We start from the raw sequence: 21,146 nt of genomic DNA, 5'->3' as shown, positions 1-21,146 counted from the left end.
GAAATTGACCTTTGTCATTGTTTTTGCTGTTTTTACCCAGTAACTCCAAAACATTTAGTCAAGGATAGTCTAAACTATACCTTTTTGGAATTGTTATGATCAGACAAATAATATGATATTACCTTTCAATATGATTGGAACATTTTTAAATTTTGACCCCTGTGTAATTCTTCATTGACCCCTTTAGGCCATGAGAGGTTAGCTCCAGTATACCTCCACATCTAAAAATAATATAAGTATGAGTGAATTTAGAATTTGTGTGCCAAATTTGGTGCTTTATTCACAAAATGAACAATTGTTATGGAGATTTCATCTAAGCTGCACCACTAAATTAAGATCCTGTTTCCCACTCAGTTCCTGCCAAATGATGTGCTGTTTGCCTTGTGTGCACCTGTTCCACTGATCTTCAGCCTGCACTTCACTACAACTTCCCCCCAGCTGGACTTTGAACTGGTATCACAGTGCAGAGTCGGAGGTTACAATTTGGCTGATTTTCGATTATGACTCGGAAATTCTGACGCTTGTCTTTACTGAGGCACTGGAAGTACAGAAGCGATTACGCACACACACACACACACAATAAATAGATAAATAAATAAAAATAGCCTGAGCTCAGCAGTCTGATTTTTTTTTTAATCCAGTGAATGCAATACGCTCCGTACCTAACAGTCTAACAGCTCTTCATGCCTCCAGACGGCTTATGGCGTAGTGGATTTGTTTTGTTTTGTGTGTGTGTGTGTGTGTGTGTGTGTGTGTATGTGTGTTAAAAGAATTAGCAGCGTCAATTAGCTCCTTCAAATTGCTGTCCACCAGCAAAACAAAGTCCACCATGTTTAGCTAAACGCCGCCCCGGTAGTGTAAGCGTGCACGGTAGTGTGAGCGCGCACGGTAGTCTTAGCGTGTAATATCACATGTCATATAGCACCAAAATTGCACACTAAAAAAAAGAATTATTTCAAGGGAAATGAAACACAACGGCAAACATATGAATAATCCATGTCCCATGACATACAAGCCACCAATCAAATGACAAGGATCTACTCAGCCGTTATATAATATTATATAATCAGTGTTAGACATGCAAACAAGGTCGACAGTTATTGTCAATATTGACAATATTGTTCTTTTTAATCTCTAAATATAGTTCAATGTAGTTCATGTTTATCATCTTCAAGTGTCTATAACTCAAACGTTCTTGACCTTAATGAGCCACGATCACATCCAAAGTCAGTTAATGTCAAAAAGTATCCATCAAGACTTTTCTTTTTTTTGTTCCAGCCTGTCCAGACAGCTCGTCTTGGTTTTAATCTTTACCTGCTGCACAGCTTCTCTTGTCTTGAATGGCCTCAATAGCTCATCACATGAACCAAGAATAATCAAGTTCAGAGTTGTCCACATTATGTCCCTTAGAAAAAAAAAAATCATTCTCATCTTTGTTCCACTTCTGATATTCCTGAAGCTGAGGCAACCTGATCTGTGGATGACTTGGTTCTTGGTCTGCCGTTAAGAATGGACTTTTGAATGGACTGCATTTATATTTATAACTTCTTCTGGGTTGTTTGGGTGTCTTGGTGGCTTTCCTCACTCTTCTCCTTCTTGCACAGTCACTCAGTTTTTGAGAACTGTCTACTCCATGCAGATTTACCATAAAGTGCCATACTGTTTGTATTTCCTTGTAACTGATGTAAAGAAAGTCCAAGACATATTCAGTGGCAGCTTTACCATCAGAGAGCCTCGTCCACAAACTACCACAAAAGACTCCAAGCTGTCACTGATGTTAAAGGGGCAATACACTGTATTAAGAACAGGGGTATGTAAACTTTGGATCAGGTTCATTTGGGTAGTTCTCTTGTCATTTTGGTTTAAAAAGAGGAAACACAGTTGTTTGACAATAAATGGCTTCACCCAACCACTAACCATGAGTGAAAAAAAGGTTTTGTGTTGTCATTCATATTCTCTTAAAAATGGCCAAAAAAGCAAAAATTCTGCCAGGGTATGTAAACTTTTGAGCACAACTGTATGTGTGTGTGTGTATATATGTAGTGTGTGTGTGTGTGTGTGTGTGTGTGTGTTTGTGTTGAGGGAGAGAGAGAGATTTGTCAGGATCAGGCTCTGTCGGAAGAATCTGGGAGTTTTTATTTTTATTTTTTTAACATAAGATGTTCGACTTGTGACCTTGATTCTATCTGAACAATGATGGAAACTCTTGCAACACTGTGGGTTTTTGTTCGGTGCAGATGAAGGCGACAGAGCATATGTACTAAATATGATCACATCACAATAAACAAGAAGGATGTTCAGTGACCGAGAAACGATACGCCAAAGATAAACTGGCATTCAGTCACGCAGATCTGATTTTCCTGTAGTCAAAATGAGAGAGGAAGTGTAAAACTTGGACATTACTTTCTAACTATAGTATTTCTCATTCATTTACATACCAAAGATGTTTATTTCATGTCAGCTGAAGCATGTGGAAAATAAATGTTTATTAAAATCACAAAATATAAGTGCGTTTGCTTTAGTCAATTTAGACCAAACATCATGCAGAAGGTGGCCGTGGAGTGAAACATTTGCCCCCCACTTCGAAAAATCCCATCTAAAAACAGAACAGGCCTCAGATTTAAAAATGCCTGAGTTTCGCTTTACATAAAATACTGTGGCAAAGGTCCATGTCAAGCAATAAGCATTTGATCCACTGTCGGTTTTGTAAGTTTTCCCACCTACAAAGAATGGAGAGGTCTGTAATTTTTATAGTAGGTACACTTCAACTGTGAGAGACAGAATCTAAAAATTTTTTTAGAAAACCACATTGTAAGTAAGCCCCTTACGGCTGCTACCTTGTTTTTCACTCAAGGTAACCACAGCAGATCCAAGGTGGATTTCCATGTTGATTTGGCACAAGTTTTATGCCGGATGCCCTTCCTGACGCAACTCCACATTACATGGAGAAATGTGGCAGGGGTGGGGTTTGAACCAGGAACCTTCCGCACTGAAACCAAGCGCACTAACCACTTGTCCACCACCCCTGCTATGCCACCAGAAAATCACACTGTATAATTGTTAAATAACTAATTTGCATTGTGTTGCATGAAATAAGTATTTGATCACCAACCAACCAGTAAGAATTCTGGCTCTCACAGACCTGCTAGTTCTTCTATAAGAAGCCCTCCTATTCTGCGCTCTTTACCTGTATTAATTGCACCTGTTTGAACTCGTTCCCTGTATAAAACACACCTGTCAACACAATCAATCACACTCCAACCCATACTCTCACGTGTGCCACTAGCTTAGGGCAAGCCAACAGTAGATGCTCTCGTTTTGGCCGAACAACAATATACAGTTTCTGTATATTCTGTGTTAGTACGTGTTCACGGCTGACATGCTTGATGAATTCTTGTGCAAAAAGTAGTTCCCAGACCTGTGATGATGACTGCATTTTCGTGGGTAACAAAAACATCAGGAGTATATTTGGCACAAGAACTTGTGTATCTTGTGTGTTTTTACACCTAAATGATAGTAAGTCAATACTCACACTCTTCCAACATCATCATCTCATGTCTGCAAATTCAGCGCTGGGTCAGGTGAAAGTAGTCCGGCGAGCTATCCCACAAAGCCAATATAGCAGAGATGTCGCTCCAACGAGAGCACCATGCTGAGCAGTGTGACTCCAATCTATCCACCATGGCCAAGACCAAAGAGCTGTCTAAGGACACCACGGACAAAACTGCAGACCTGCACAAGGATGGGATGGGCTAATAATACTAATAAGCAAGCAGTTTGGTGAGAAGGCAACAATTATGAGAAAATGGAAGAAACAGAAGAAGACTATCAATCAGAACTACATGCAAGGACCTGGCCAATGACCTGAAGAGAGCTGGGACCACAGTCACAAAGATTACATTAGTAACACATGATGCTATCATGGTTTAAAATCCTGCAGGGCAGCAAGGTCCTCCTGCACAAGCCAGCACATGTCCAGGCCCATTTGAAGTTCACCAGTGACCATCTGGATGTCAAGAGGAGGCATAGATGAAGGTCATGTGGTCAGATGAGACCAAAATAGAGCTTTTTGGTATCAACTCCACTCGCCAAGTTTGGAGGATGAGAACAACCCCAAGGAAACTATCCCAACCGTGAAGCATGGGGGTGGAAACATCATACTCTGGGGGTGCTCTTCTGCAAAGGGGACAGGACGACTGCACCATATTGAAGGGAGGATGGATGGGGTCATATATTGTGACATTTTGGCAAACAACCTCCTTCCCTCAGTAAGAGCACTGAAGATGGGCCGTGGCTGGGTCTTCCAGCATGACAATGACCCCAAACACACAGCCAGGGCAACTAAGGAGGGGCTCTGTAAGAAGCATTTCAAGGTCCTGGAGTGGCCTGGCCAGTCTCCAGACCTGAACTCAATAGAAAATCTTTGGAGGGAGCTGAAATTTAAAACCTGAAAGATCTGGAGAAGATCTGTATGGAGGAGTGGACCAAAATCCATGCTGCAGTGTGCAAACTTGGTCAAGAACTACAGGAAACATCTGACCAAAGGCTTCTGTACCAAATATTAAGGCCTGTTTTTCCATTGTATCAGATACTTATTTCATGCAATAAAATGCAAATTAATTATTTAAAAATTGCACAATGTGATTTTCTGATTTTTTTTCTTTTAGATTCTGTCTCTCACAGTTGAAGTGTACCTACTATACAAATGACAGACCTCTCCATCCTTTGTAGGTGGGAAAACTTGCAAAACCGAGTTTATCAAATACTTATTTGCCTCACTGTAGGTGGTTTTCAATGCTACCTTGGCAAGGTCAGCCAGATGAACCTTGTGCGTGACAGTAAAAGTTTTTGTGATCAGAGTTAAAAATGTTGATTTCCAATCAAACTTCCACCAAACCTGCCACACACACAGGATGAATTTACCAAAGGTCAAGTACTGCGTTTAAGATCATTGTTGATTTCTTTTCTTCATTTTTAGGTGCAAAGGACATTCTAGGAGCAATCCTCAGAGAATGTTCTGATGAACTAAGTGAGGCCTTCACAGACATTTTCAATCAATCCCTGCCCCTCTCCACTGTCACCACATGTCTGAAAACAAGCATCATCATCCCCCTATTCCAAACCATCCATAATTACAGGTCTAAACAGCTACTGCTCTCATGCCTCTTGCCATGAACCGCTTTGAAAAACCAGATGCAGCACATATCAAAACCTCTGTCCCCCAATACCGACCGCTGCCAGTATGTCTATCGTGCCAACAGGCCCACAGAGGATTGTTATGGATAAGATGCGAATTGAGGAGCGGTCCAGTATCTGACTGAACCCAGCATGAAATAATCAGAAGCAGTTCCAAAAAGAAAACACATTTATTTTTCTCCCTTTGTGCTATACATGAAATACTAAATAATTAAGTTCTGGTGAGGTGAAAAGGCGGTGCGCTCTCTCAGCGTCTCAACAGTCGGAGTCCGAACGTTCAGGACTCAGGAGTTCCGCCAACACCCCCCCCCCAGGTGACTTTCCCAGACTGTACTCTCTGTCGTGTGCTGACAACGTTTGCCTCTCACCCTCGTCCTCCTTCACAGGCGCGATGTCAGACTCAGAAACGGCCCTCAGCGTCCCCACACGGTCGTCACAAGGTCGTATTCTCCGGCAATCTTATCCAACTCACTGCTGGTTTAAATGTAGTTCTTCATCACTACATTGGTACCAGCTGGAAGTCCTCAGATCTGCACGTGAACATCACAGGTGTCGTGGATTGTCCTGATAGAGAGCCGCACGAGAATGCAACAGGTGCAGCCAATCATCGTAACAGAGGAGAGAGACTCTTCTGCAGCACATTTTCCTCAGAGAACAGCCCCAAATCACCTGGGAAGGAAAATAAACACAAAACAACCCAATCTTGTCCAGCCAAACCCCCCCAAACACACAACAAGGATGCCATAACCACTGCCTTCCACCAGTCCCTGTTACACTTGAAACAGAAAAATGCATACACTGCTGTTTGTGGATAAGTGGCCGGTTCTACACTGAATTACTCCCCGGGTGAGATCCCCAACGAACCCCCCAAGCCCTGCAGAAAAACAGACAAAAGTTTTAACAAACAGCCATTTTTAATTATTTTATTATTATTTTTAATTAGTGCTGGGCAAGTTATTATCGTGTTAACACATTAATTAATTAATGCCAACTACTTTTTTTATTGCACGGTAATGCAGTTTTTTTTTTTTTTGTTTGTTTTGTTTGGAGCGCCTTGGGGCAACTGTTTGTTGTGATTTGGCGCTATACAAGAAAAAAGTTGATTGATTGATTGATTTTATTGCAAGTCTGTCGATGACTGCTGCTGCGGACATGGAGAAGGGCATGGAACTTTTACATGGCCACAGAACCGAAGCTGCTAAAGTTCTCCTGCAGTGTGTCCCGCACCGAGCTTTGGGGGAAAAGTTCTCTGCAGCCGCTAAAGTTCTCCTGCAGCAAACTGCGCACCAAGCGTTGGGGAAAAAGTTTTCCTACAGCCGCTAAATTTCTCCTTGCAGCGAGCTGCACATCAAGTGCTGCAGGATAGGGGGAGCGGGGCCAGCTTCCCCTGGAAGATTTTTAAATTTATAATCCTCTGAAACACTATTGCCTGCATTTGGATCAACAGATTGTGTGAAGGAAAGCCATACTTTTTTATTTAATTAATCTTTGTTACAGCCTTACTTTAAAGCCAAAAGAAACAAGGCATCAGACCAAAACACAAAATAGTGTAGATGTGTGTCAGGAACATCAGAACTGCTAATTTATACCCAGCAGTTTATTCAAGAAAATCCTTATGTTTTTTTCTTACATTAAATAACTTGTAGTTAAAATAGTTTTAAATATAAAAAAAGAAATAAAAGAAGATTCTTTAGAAATCTGTCTGTAAATTAAAAACATAACTCATCTGTTGTTGTTTCAGGTGAGATGATTTCTTGATTAACATGATCATGACCCTTGGACATTTATTTTTTTCAAATAATAAAATAGTTACTGTTTAAAGACCCTTTGCTTTATTTATAAGCGTAGCAGCAGGTGTGAGTTTGAAAAGACGACAGGTGAGCTGAACTCTCAGTACATTTACACAGAAGAAGGCCTCCTGCAGCTTCAGCTTCAAATTGGTGGCGTTTTTGTAAACACTTTCCTCACATTTTGAAATGCAGAGATGTTCTCTTCTTCTGTCTGGACTTCAAATTTTGGTAGATTTATTCAGACTAACAAAGAAGGCCCTTTATAAGCCCATAATGCACAAGCCTCGGGGTGGGACCTAAGCATCCCCGAACCCCTGGCTTTTTAAGGTGATTTTTCCATCCCATTACACTGAGAAAAGATACTGCTGAGAACCCTGTTAACTGCAACTGCATAAACAAAATGCTGTTGTTAAGTATTTTCAGAACAAATGTTTGGCACTTTTGTTCATATGGCAGAACATTTAAAATAAAATAGTGCTGTGCACTACTTTTGAATTCATTTTTAGATTTTGCATATAACAATGCGATTAATCATGGAAAGCATGTGATTAATCGCAATTAAAATTTTCAATAGCTGCCCAGCTGTATTTTTGTACAGAAATTTTTGGTCAGAGGTTTCCTGTAGTTCTTGGCCATGTTTGCACACTGTAGCAGGGATTTTGTTCAACTCCTGCATACTGAGCTTCTCCAGATCTTTCAGGTTTTGAGTTTCAGCTCCCTCCAAAGACTTTCTATTGGGTTCAGGTCTGGAGACTGGCTAGGCCACTCCAGGACCTTGAAATGCTTCTTAGAGAGCCACTCCTTGACACTAGTTTGACCGTCATCTTGTGTTCCTTCCATTTTCAGATGCAATTAATACAGGTAAAGAGTGCAGAATAGGAGGGCTTCTTCAAGAAAAACTAACAGGTCTGTGAGAGCCAGAATTCTACTGGTTGGTAGGTGATCAAATACTAATTTCATGCAATAAAATGCTAATAAATTATTTAAAAATTATACAATGCAATTTTTATTTTTTATTTATTTTTTTTTTTTTTATAGATTCTGTCTCCAGTTGATGATAAAAATGACAGACCTCTCCATGCTTTGTAGGTGGGAAAACTTGCAAAATTGACAGTGGATCAAATACTTATTTGCATCACTTTAGGTAAGATGGGGAAAATAATATCTTCACCACTGACTGCAAGCCTGGCCTCCCCACAGGGGTGCGTGCTGAGCCTCATTCTTTACTCACTCTTTACCCACGACTGTGTGCCCCTCCACAACACAAACTCCATTAATGTTGCAGATGATGCTCCAGTGGAAGGGGCGCTACCAGGAATTTTGGGCTCCATGTAAAGAAATCTTACTGGGCCACCCCCATATTATTTTGTCAGTATTATAATTGCATTAGGGCCTCTCTGGGCCCCTGTCAATCATGGGCCCACAGAATCCTTGTCCTTATTCTCCGCTTTTCGGCACCCCAGTGGTGAGACAAATCAATGATAATAATGAACCTGCCTACAGGGAGGATGTTCAACACCTGGTTTCAAGGAGCTCCATCACCAACCTATTCATAACACACACACACACACACACACACACACACACACACACACACACACACACACACACACACACACACACACACACACACACACACACACACACACACACACACACACACCACACACACACACACACACACACACACACACAGACTAAAGAACTCATCATTGACTTCAGGAAGTCTTTCACTCTTTACATCAAAAGGCACTGAGGTGGAACATATAAACCGTTTCAGCTTGCTGTGTGTTGTAGCGAGAATCTGTGATCAACTTTCAGCGTTCCTGAGTTTGCATGAATCCAAAGACCATATACCTTTTTCTAAGGAGATTCACCCCCACTCCCAAGGCTGGTTGAATGTTAAAATGACAACCAAGATATTTTTTCTGACCCCAGCGCAGGATGGAGTTGTCAGTTAAACTCACTCCCCGAACAATTTACAACCCCTAAAAGCATTCCTTTGGGGAGTCTGTGGTCCCTTATCAACCATCTGCTGGGAGACCTCTCCCCATGGAATGAACCCACAGTAGCCAACAGTTGGAGACTTAACCAACTCTTTCCATGAGTCCTCAAAACTCTATTTTTTTATTTTTTTTTTAAACTTTATCTTTATTCAAGTTTTAGTTTTTTCCAAACATAAAAAAACACAAATTATAATTAAACAACATAATAGACCGACTCGACCAAAAATGAGATACATTCAGATTTGAAGATATTGAAAGCCACAATGCATTGCGTCTTCTCTATGTATGTATGTGTATTTAAACAATTGCTTACATCAAGAATAAATATATGATGTCCATTTTTCCCAAAACAGTTTCCCTTTGTCCGAAGATTGTCTCAAAGAAAAAGCCCAAAACTCTGTTTAAATGGTTAAAGTCCAAAGAATTCTTTCCAAAAATAAACTGCACACTGTGCTGGGATTGCAACACAGTTTTTCCGGGCAAAATTGACCCCAGAATGATGAAATCCACTTTTAAAAATTCTTTAACATTACCATTTTCCTTGGAAGAATGATGCAATGGCTACCCCAAGCTGACAAGTTGGGAAGTGACAAGGACTCTTTTCTTTCGCTTATTTGAAATTTTTAACAAAAAAGATTCCAATGTATTTTGTCTGTTTTCCTTTTTTGGTTTGTTGTTTGAATAAAAAAAAGAGAAACTTTTTGTTTGATGGTGCAATCCCAAGCATGGAATTTTTAAACTACTTTATCTTTGAAGGTTTTATATTGAATGTAGTCACTAAAAGTTATATTTCTTTTTTTTACTTCAAAATGTAGAGTAAACAGAAATTAATCTTGAGGTAAAAAAAAAACATTTGTAAGTATTTTCTTCAGCGTTCCTGAGTTTGCATGAATCCAAAGACCATATACCTTTTTCTAAGGAGATTCACCCCCACTCCCAAGGCTGGTTGAATGTTAAAATGACAACCAAGATATTTTTTCTGACCCCAACGCAGGATGGAGTTGTCAGTTAAACTCAAGTCCATATTCGACATTGAACCATTTCCAAAATCAAAACTGAAAGTCTCTTTTGGTTTTGAACACAAGACCTTGAAGTCCTTCTAAAATATCAAAGAAAAGTCTTTTCTGAACTTCACTCTCACACTCACACAGAAGGTAATGCAACATAAGCATAATGTTCAACAAACATCTCCATTTTTCCTCTAGCAATGAGAATGTCTCTGTCAAAACAAATTAAGAGTTTGTGACTCACCCAAGTGATGTTTGTAACTTGGTCTCTAAACATCTCTGTACCTGAGAGGTAGTTTGGAGTAGTAGGAGTACCTTGTGTAGACTCTGGAGTTGAGCTGCCCGGTAGTGCTGTAACCTCCAAGCTGGTCGGCGCAGGACTGGAATAGGTCACCGGCTGCATCGGGCTACCACCTGGTGCGTGCGGCTGGTCCGTAGGCGCGATGTTCTCCGGAACCACCCGCAGATGTCTCCTGTTGCGACGCAGCATAGCGCCACCATCCGTCTTGATCAGATAGGAACGCGGTTCTCCTGATGGTCCGATGATCTCTGCTGGGGTATTCCACCCTCTCTCTCCATCCAACATCACCCTGACTGGTTGACCCAGACATAACTCCGGGAGTGGGCAGGCAGAGTGTCTCCTGTTGTAGAAGTGCCTGTATGCCTTTTTGGCCTTCAAAGCTTGTCTCTAGCGTCGGCACAGGGGTACGAATCTGTCTTCCCAACATTAGTTGAGCTGGACTGACCCCAGTGGCAGTGATGGGTGTCGCTCGGTAGCTCATCAGAGCAAGTGATGGATCTGGCTGCTTGAGAATCCTCTTTAGTTGTTTGATTTGTTCATTCTGTCTTGTGATCTGAATGGCTTTTTCAAGCGTCAGGTCCGGTTCCAGCTGTAGCTTTTGAGACACATCTCACAGTCCAGTATGCCTATGACTGTCATTCTGTCCCGAATGTTCTCATCTTTAGCTTGGCCGAACTCGCAATATTGGGCCAGTTCATACAGGTTTCTTACGAAAGCCTCCACAGTCTCCCCGGGGCGCTGTGTGCGTCTGTGGAAGCACGCACGATCATGAATCACATTGCGTTTCGGCACAAAATGTTCATCAAATTTGCCCATTACCACGTCAAAGTCATTCTCCTCTTCCTCACTCTCATACGTGAAGGACTCGTAAATGGACTCTGCTTCCCTCCCCATTGCATAAAGAAGGGAATTTATTTGTACCACATCAGGCTCTTTATCAAGTTTGGTCACCACACGGAACCTGCTGTAACGCCGCTTCCACGTCGGCCACTCCGCCGGCTTTGTGAAGTCAAACTGCTCCGGTGGTCCAAATTTTGCCATCTCCGTCGGGCATCCTGTTCGTCAGACTTCTGACACCATGTCACGTTAATGAACGTGGAAAGGAACTGCTCAATAACTCCTTTTATTGTTGAACGTCTCGGAGGATTCACATAGTATCCTCTTAGCATGGCACCGCTAACAATAACCCCCGGTCCAGCCGTGATGACGTAATCATTGCGACTGCGGTGGTGTCCGTCTAACACACGCATACACACACACCTCTCCACAGACAGCAACCAGAGATGATACTGATCAAAAGTTATCGAAAGCTTTTCTCTATGTCGAAGGGTGTGGCCGCTGTGGCACCGCCATTTTGGCCCTTCCACATGGATGATCAGCTGTAATTACATTTGTTCCCATGTAAGGGCAAAGCTACTGAATACTGTGTTAAAAATATAGCAGAAGAAGAAGAAACAGCAAGATGTGTAACGCTGGCAGCTGCAGGTTTGGTGATTAAAACGCCCGCTGTTTTTCTCTTTTCTGCAAATATACGAGGTCTATTAGAAAAGTATCCGACCTTATTATTTTTTTCAAAAACCATATGGATTTGAATCACGTGTGATTACATCAGACATGCTTGAACCCTCGTGGGCATGCGAGAGTTTTTTCACGCCTGTCGGTTACGTCATTCGCCTGTGGGCAGTCTTTGAGTGAGGAGTGGCCCACCCTCTCGTCGTTTTTTCATTGTTTAGGAATGGCTCAGAGACTGCTGCTTTGTTTGATCAAAATTTTTTCAAAACTGTAAGGCACAACTGAGTGGACAGCATTCGATAAATTCAGCTGGTTTTCGGTAAAAATTTTAACGGCTGATGAGAGATTTTGGTCTGGTAGTGTCGCCGTAAGGACGGCCCACGGCGCCTGACGGCGATCTGCGCTTCGAGGCGGCAGCGTCTCGCCGTTTCAAGTTGAAAACTTCCACATTTCAGGCTCTGTTGATCCAGGAAGTCGTCAGAGAACAGAGAACTTTCAGAAGAAGTCGGCATGAGGAGTTTATTCGGACATTCCATTGTTAACGGACATTTTGTAATGAAAGAACGTACGGGCAGAGTCGGCAGGGCCGGACCCGACCGCGGGGGGGTCGCGACAGGAAAAACACCTCCGTTGGAAACCTTAACGGGCAAGTTGGAACATGCCCAAGCTGTTAAACAATTTCTCAGTTACTCACTTGTTGAAAGCCATCAAAAGCCGCCTGAATTTTACAAATGGTTTCAACACGGAGGTGTTTTTCCTGTCGCGGCGCACACAGATTTGCCGAGTCGTCACGGAAACGACTCGGTGAATTTGCGCGCACGTCTTTCATTAAAAAATGTCCTTAAACAGTGGAATGTTCGCATAAAGTCCTCATGCCGGCCTCTTGTGAATCTTCTCTGTTCTCTCACGACATCCTGGGTGAATTAAGCCTTAAATTAGGATGTTTTCAGGTCGAAACAGGCCGACAACGGCGCCTGGAAGCGCTGCACGACATCCTGCTCTGTGGGAAGTCCTTACACCGACAGAAACACCCCATAATACTCCATCAGCCGTTAAACTTTTCACCGAAAACCAGCTAATTTCTCGAATAGTGTCCACTCGGATATTCCTCACAGGTCCAGAAAATGTTGATAAGCAACGCGCGCCGTCTTGAGCAGCGTGTGAAACAAAGGAATTCAGCCGAGAGGGCGGGACCACATCTCACTCAAGGCCTGCCCACAGGGAAATGACGTCACCGACACGCGTGAAAAAACTCACGCATGCGCACGAGGGTTCAAGCATGATTGGTGTAATCGCACATCATTCAAATCCATATAGTTAAAAAAAATAAATAAAAGGTCGGTTTATTATCTAATAGACCACGTATGTACTTATGTCTCAATATATATTTCTACACGCTTTACTTTTTCTTGTTCCCCCCTTTTTAATGTTACTATATTTAAGTAAATATTGGAGGAGTGGGGTACAGTTAGTTATACCTAACAGCTAACGTTAGCTTACCTTGCTGGCCTTAGCAACGTTCATCGTAGCTTACAAAATAGTTGGTTCCTTTGTGTTTGATAACAATCTTCTCCTGTGATGTCTTATCCTTCTTATGTCTTATTACTTATTATATTATATATACCTTTTTCTTGAGCTGCTTGGGTGGGTAGGGAGAGTTCCCATGGGGATAAAAAAGCTTTTTAACCTACCATCCCTGGTTCTCAAGACCAGGCACCTAAGTGGCTCTACTCTACTCTTTTCTACTCTCCTATTTTACTCTTCCTTTTTAGATATTTAGATATACCTTTGTATACTGGCATAGTTCCACCTTAGAATTGGAATATAATATATAACATATACCTTACTAAATTTTTATATACTTATATAACCTCAGGAAAATGAAATTGTTACACAGTTTCAGAATGTTTGAACGTAACTCATTCACATGCTGATTATTATATTAATTAGCTTATTGTTATGTTTATTCTCCATGTTAGTAATTGTGCACAAGTGACGAGTGTGAGAAGCGTTGGTACGATCTAAAGCGAGCACACAAGCAAAGTTCTTCTCAAACAGGTGAGTTTAGGCTCTGGATGCTGACATCGCTTACTTTGATATTAATAATTGTATCAGTGTTATAGAATTTACATGCAACTGACATTTTTTCCATAGCCAGGTATCACAATGTTGTGATGACCTTCAGCTCAGACGTTACTGCGTTACTACGCTGGGTGAGGAAAGTAAGCTCATTCCTGATGAGGTCAACCACAAATATTATCCCTGTACCATCAAGCTGGTAGCGTGTTACTGAATCACTGCCACTCAACATCCAGTGAACGTCTCTCCCACCCTGCTCAGAGTGCCGCTCTCATTGGACCGACATCGCTGCTATTTTAGCATTGTGGGATAGCTCGCGCCCATAGATTGAGCTCGCCGGACTACTTTTGTGAAACTGCTCAGCGTGCCGCTCTCACACACAGAATGTGTCTCTTCCCAGATAGATCTCTTTCAGTGCAGCTTCTTGTTCTGACTTTAACACGAAGTTAACACCCAAGTCTTTCATCGCCTACTATAAATGGTAATCAAAACATTCCAATCGTATCTTTCTGAACTCTTCCGTATTAAACTCCATTGTGTCAGTGTTTACAATGTGCTTGAGCAATAACAGGTGAAGTTGCTCATAAACTTTAAAGTTTCTTAAATATTTATTATGGCCACTCTTAAAACTTCAGGTCTCTTTATAATTTTATTGCTGGTAAATTTTAGAATTAATTTAGATGAGATATACTCATTATCTCACAGGAATATATCACAAATAGCTGGGAACTACTTTTTGTGCAGGAATTCATCAAGCACATTGGCCGCGGGCGCGTACTAACGCAGAATCCCCACAAACTGTGGAAAGTTGTTCGGCCAATTCGAGAGCGTCTCTCCTTCCTCTCTATCATTCTGGGAAAATGATAAGAAATGTCTCAGAATTCGAGGAATTCTAAGATTTTTGTTAGAATGACGTCACTATGAGCACCTTTTAGTTTTAGGATGCTTTGTGTATATGGGGCCTGGTCTTTTCAGGTTGCGTTATAAGCTAGTCGCACCGACGACAGCTCCAACTCCGTCCATCCATCCATTTTCTATTCCCGCTTAGTCCAATTAAGGGTTGCGGGGTGCTGGAGCCTATCGCAGCAGTCATGGGGCGTGAGGCGGGGTACACCCAGGACATGATGCCAGTCTATTGCAGGGCCATATATAGACAGACAAACACATGCACATCTGAATGCACACCTACAGACAATTTAAAGTTTCCATTTTACCTAATCTGCATGTCTTTGGATGTAGGGGGAAGCCGGAGCACCAGGAGAGAACATGTAAACTCCACACAGAAAGGCCACAGGTGGGAAACAATCCCACAACCTTCCTGCTGTGAGGCAACAGTGCTAACCACTAAGCCACCGTGCTGCCCAATTATGCACTAGTAGGTTGAGGTTTTGTCTTTCTAATTCCCTTATTAATTTATCAATCATTTATTTGCTAATATTCAGTGAATTTCTTTTATTTGCTGTAACAAGTCTGATCTCAAGTAAATTAATCTACAAATGAGCATTTTCTATTTATTTCAAAGCTTATGAACTCATCAGAGCCAAAATTTGCAATCGAGAAGCGGTTGCATTGTTACATTTCCCGTTGTAAACTGTGATGCTTTTGCACTGATGCACTCAAACGACATCACAAAGCATCTCTCCATTATATTTAGACAAACTAACATAAGAGGGTGTATATTTTTAAATTGAGGCATTTTGATTCGGTAAAACGTGTTTGGTGAAAATGTGAGCGAGAGTGTAATTTTGAGTATTTTAGGAAATATGGAATGTCAATGCAGAGACGGTGATGTGATTTAATATTCACTCAGCCATAGCACAGAGTGAACAAGCTGTTTGGCTGCACACGTCTGTGCATGAAGGTGTGTTGTGTCTCAGACAACCAGACATGACAATCCCAGTTGCCATGACAATTGCTGCATGCAGTGTGCACAGAGCCATCGAGAGCTTCAGCTTCATGGTCAGTATCTTAATAAACAAAAACAACAAGAAAAAAAAAATCTGTGTAACATCATCCACTCATTCATTTTCTTACCTGATAGTGTGCTGTTCATTGCTGCTGAGTGTGGAGGAGGAAAAGGAGGAGAGCCAGAGGATGCTGCTGCTGGATGGAGGACAGGATGTGAGGAAGTGAGATGAATGGATGCAGGGAAGAAGCGAGGGAGGGTGGGGGAGAGAGAGAGAGGGAGGGAGGGCTGGTGTTCAGTGGTGTCGTACACAAGCTTACATGAATAATGGACCGTGTAAGATGAGAAGAGGTGGATGGGATGAAGGGTTTGGTTACATGAGCTGTAACCAAACCCGGACACAAAAATCAGTTCTAAACAGAAAATCTGTCCAAACTGCAGAAGGCTATAATTACTGTGAAATAAAAACTTATTGTTTGAGTTCTTATATTTTATCCACGTGTTTTGCTCGTACAGACGTTGTAGTGAATCATCATGCACTTTGTGTACACGTATGATGATCTTGATGGTGACTACGGGCACTTACGTCCTTTGATCATATTGTATGAAAAACAGAAAAAAGGGGAAATTTCACACTTTTATAGTTATCTTTACAATGAAAGTGTGTTAAGAAATTTGTTCTAGTAGTCTATGATGACTTCTTCACCTTTTTTCAGCATCATTATATGCAAATATTGCCGTTTTGTGCTTGTCCCACACCCAGACTTTTGATCTTCAATGATATGCAGTGCACGTCTTTCATTACAAAATGTCCTTAAACAGTGGAATGTCCGCATAAAGTCCTCATGCCGGCCTCTTCTGAATCTTCTCTGTTCTCTCACAACGTCCTGGGTGAATTAAGCCTTAAATTAGGATGTTTTCAGCTCGAAACAGGCCGACGACGGCGCCTGGAAGCGCTGCGCGACGTCCTGCTCCGTGGGAAGTCCTTACACCGACAGAAACACCCCATAATCTCTCATCAGCCGTTAAACTTTTCACCGAAAACCAGCTTAATTTCTCGAATAGTGTCCACTCGGATATTCTTTGATAAAGCAACACGCGCCGTCTCGAGCGGCGTGTGAAACAAAGGAATTCAGCCGAGAGGGCGGGACCACATCTCACTCAAGGCCTGCCCACAGGGAAATGACGTCACCGACACGCATGAAAAAACTCACGCATGCGCAGGAGGGTTCAAGCATGATTGGTGTAATCGCACGTCATTCAAATCCATATAGTTTTTTTTTTTAAATAAGGTAGGATACTTTTCTGATAGACCTTGTAGATGTGCCTGTGAAAGACTCATATCAGCCAATATTATCGGCCAACCGATACATCGGTCATGCTGTAATGCAAACCAAATAGAAAACAAACCTATTTCGAAGTAAACCTAGGTCCTTCTTTCCACTATACAGATAAATTGTTAATATACAGCATTAGATAAGCACTCATTGTGAGCACAAAACTAGGTGAATGCACCTGGAGTCAGCAATTTTGTGCCTCCAATGTACAAGACATTAGCAAAATATCTGCACCTTTAAGGACTTTGTCAAAAAAAAAAAAAAAAAACGACCATTAATATTGGTGTCACTGAGGTATTTGATACAACTCAGTTCACTAACTGTTGTGAAAGTGTAGTGACACGGACCCACAACAGGGGGCGTAAATGGACAATGAATGAGCCGAAAATAGAACACTTTACTGTTGTGAATGTGCACAATGAAATACAGACAGTTACAGAATTTGTATGCAGTCAATCTACAGAGGTGACGTGTGGGCAGGCTCGAGGATAGCAGACGTCTGTCCAGAGAAGAACCGGATCCCACACGATTTCCACTGCCACCGAACCCGGAGGATACTGGAGCCGCCAAGTTCCGAGTCCCCAGGTGGCCACCGTCTCCGGCTGTTGGATCTGGTACTGCTGGCAGGAAGCAGAAACAGTTAGGTGTGAGTGTGTGCACACCCAGTAACACAGTCAGCTAAGCAGGTGGGAATTGCACCTCCACCTCCGCAATACTGAACACAGTCAGTCCGCTAAACCCGACCAGTTGCTTGTCTTACGAGTCGTGAAGGGTGAGATCCCGCACCCTGCCGTCAACAACTGATTCAGCCTCCCGCTGACACAAGCAAACAGGTCCTTCTGAAAAGAATAAACAAACGGTTACGTGCAATACGGCACAGTATCTGGCTGAGAGAATTACCTCTAATGGTAGGCGATATCTCGGCAGCAGGGTGGAGATGTCCTCCGGCTTTTATGGAGCGGTTGATGAAGTGGAGATGAGTGACAGCTGTCATGAGTTGATGAGTGACAGCTGTCATGAGTTGATGAGTGACAGCTGTCATGAGTTGATGAGTGACAGCTGTCATGAGTTGATGAGTGACAGCTGTCACTCCCGGATGTTCCCGTGAGGCGGCAGCGCCCCCTCGTGCCTGAAGCCCGCACTTCAGGCAGGGCGCCTTCTGGTGGTGGGCCAGCAGTACCTCCTCTTCAGCGGCCCACTCAACAGTTAACATTCATTTGTGAAACCTGCTTGTGGTAGGGTTGGGACAATTAGTTGTGACAGCAGACTATACCTGCTTAATCCAATTAAGGGTCAAAGGGGAGATGGAACCCATCCCAGTGATCACTGGGTGAGAGGTGGGGTACAGCCTGGACAGGCTGCCAGCCCACCACAGGGCCAGACAGAACTACTGGTGGCCAGTCGTCACCACCTAGTGGCACATTTATTTAATTTTTAAATGCTGAGACCACACATAAGTATCTCGATCTTCTGTTTTCAGAAACGTTGTTTTTCTTCTTTGTCAGCTATTATTCCAGTGAGAAATACAAGCAACAAAGGGATGTTTTGTTAGTGTATATGGTTAGTTAAGGGTGTTTGCGAATGTAAATGACTATGAATGTACATGAGCACGTGCTTTAGAACATGAGCTTCATCAACAGCCCATACCAACCGATGTCCGTATGAACGCAGTGCTTCCGTTCGATAAATTTAGATTTTTATTTTGTACTCGTACTTACACACGCAAAATTAATGAAACTGTTCCAGCCTTTTTTTTTCTCAAAAGTGTTAACACTTTAACAGAGGACACTTTCTTAGTGTTAAACTTAACAATTTAACACTGGTTGATTAATTCTCTTCAGGTCAACTAGTCTGCTAATTCAGATAGCAAGATTCTCCCACAATTTCACAGTAAATCATTAACCAACGTGCACAATAATTATTTTTATGGCTTTGGTGTACATTTCAAATGCAGTTGGTTGACAGTGTCCCTGACTAACAATGATTACTCATTTCCATGAACAGGACAAACATTTTCATTTCCAGCAAAAAATCAATAGCAGAGAATCAAGGATTAAGTTTCAGTTTCCAGCACACAGGCTGGACAGGGTGTTCTCTCCTTTCACTTCTACCAAACACACGCAGGACGTCCAGGACTCAGCTCGAGCAGGAACAAACAATAATACATATTTCATGATGTTTTGTAGTCGTAGCACAGATGTGGTTTCGACATAGTTCCCTGTGTTTATGACATTTTACTTGCAGAAATAAAGTCAATTTGGAGAATTTATGATCAAAGTTAAGTGTGTGACTAGTCTAATGACTTTTCATTAGTCATACCAACAGTACACCTGTAAACAACTTTTGTTTTGGAAACATCTGAAGTCACTAATTAAGGTGGTTCGACAATAAAGTGTCTCGGAGAACCATTTGGCTTACTTTTCTTGCATTTTGACAATTTATTGCCTCCCTGATCACCTCCAGCTGGAGTTACTCTGGGGTGAAAGTGTCAAAAACAGCAGGGCACACAAACTGCACAGGCACAGTTTTAAGTGTACTGCAAAAACAAAACAGACTCCACATTTGAAGAGTCATACTGTGCAAAGTTTTTTAGTTTCAGTTTGGTTTCTTTTTTATGTTATTCAACATCGAAGTTGATCTCTGATTTTATACAAGATGTGTACATCACACAAACAGCCCAGCAGCAAGCAAAGGTGACGTGTGGAAAGTCCTGTTGATGAGACACACCCCCGCGGACTGTGGAGAGGCGGCACAGAAACACGCAGTCACACTTAAATTCTGCACCAGTAGAAACATTTCCCTAGATTGAGGCGTGACAGACTGTAGGTCACCTACACATGACAGAAACAGGTTAATATACATCAGATATTTATTACAACACTGATGACAAAGGTTTAAACTGCTGGTATACAGCCATCCATCAGAGGTCAGCAAGGCTTTATATTCTGATCAGCAAACTTCATGCATACAGAGTCCAGTTAGTCAACCAGCTGTAGTGTCTTTGCAAATGATACACACACACACAAATACACACATTTCAAAGTTAATATAAAACTGTTTTCCTATTATAGCTCAGAGAGCAACCACATTATTATTGTTTTACAGAAAAGCATGGAGAGATAAACAACAAATGACTGGAGTACAAATCTTGTGCATTCCGCTTTAAACTATAAAGACGGCAGCTGCACTTGTTCGAGTGCACAGAATCTGAAAGCAAAAAAGCTGAAACTTAAATTTTCCACTTCAAATTCCTGAAAACTCTGAACAGGGTTGTTATTAAAATGAATTTTGGCTCAGATTATTAAAACCAACTTTCTACAGTGCACGGCTGCCATGAGCATCCAATGAGAACCCATCTGCTGCTTCGCAAAGTTAAAGTAAATCAACAAAGCTACTAGTTTCATTTTACTCCAATCAGGTCACCTCTTGAAGTGTGCACATCTCTGCATCCTCCACCCTAATGAGCCACACTGGGTCCTGACTGGCAACCACCCAGGTCCATCCCCATTTTACATACATAGGTGATATGTTGGGATCACCTATCCAGTGACTAGGGTCCTGATCACTGAGGCACCAGTGTGCTGGATCACCAAGAGGAAAATGCATTAATCATGGTCATAATGTCATAATGCAACTACTACACCTAGACAATTTTCAAACTAGGCTTCATTTTTAGGTGGGGGTTTTTTTGGGGGGGGGGGTATCATCTTCTCACTGGGGACAAAAATTAATTTAACAGGCACATTACTGATTTAGAACACAAACACTGCCACAGGATCTGTATAGTGCAGCAGACACGAGAACATTTAGAGCGGAATCCTGCAAATAGTGATAAAAGCATCAAATTTGGCACAAATAGTCCCTAGACATTCCTCTTTTGAAAAAAAAAAAAACCCCAAAAAACAAAAACAACAATGGGCCATTTGAATTTTCAGTCGGCGGTCAGGTAGAGATCAATTGAAGAATTACACAGTGGTCAAAATTAAAAGATGCTCCAATCATACACAAAACT

General features: G+C 42.0%; 1 protein-coding gene across 1 annotated transcript in view; it reads right to left on the bottom strand.

Annotated features, from left to right (window-relative positions):
- Window positions 1-16,086, bottom strand: part of stmn3 (stathmin-like 3) — an 81,387-nt gene extending 65,301 nt beyond the window's left edge. Inside the window, exon 1 of the mRNA XM_034167313.1 lies at window positions 15,926-16,086. Within this exon, the coding sequence (XP_034023204.1) occupies window positions 15,926-15,944 (19 nt within the window). The 5' untranslated portion in view covers window positions 15,945-16,086. The remainder of the gene's footprint in view (window positions 1-15,925) is intronic.
- Window positions 16,087-21,146: the final 5,060 nt, after the last annotated feature.

Source organism: Thalassophryne amazonica, chromosome 3 (genome assembly GCF_902500255.1).
Source record: "Thalassophryne amazonica chromosome 3, fThaAma1.1, whole genome shotgun sequence".
Taxonomy (NCBI): domain Eukaryota; kingdom Metazoa; phylum Chordata; class Actinopteri; order Batrachoidiformes; family Batrachoididae; genus Thalassophryne; species Thalassophryne amazonica.
The sequence above is the reverse complement of the archived record's forward strand: the minus strand, read 5'-3'. Positions and strand labels throughout refer to the sequence as shown.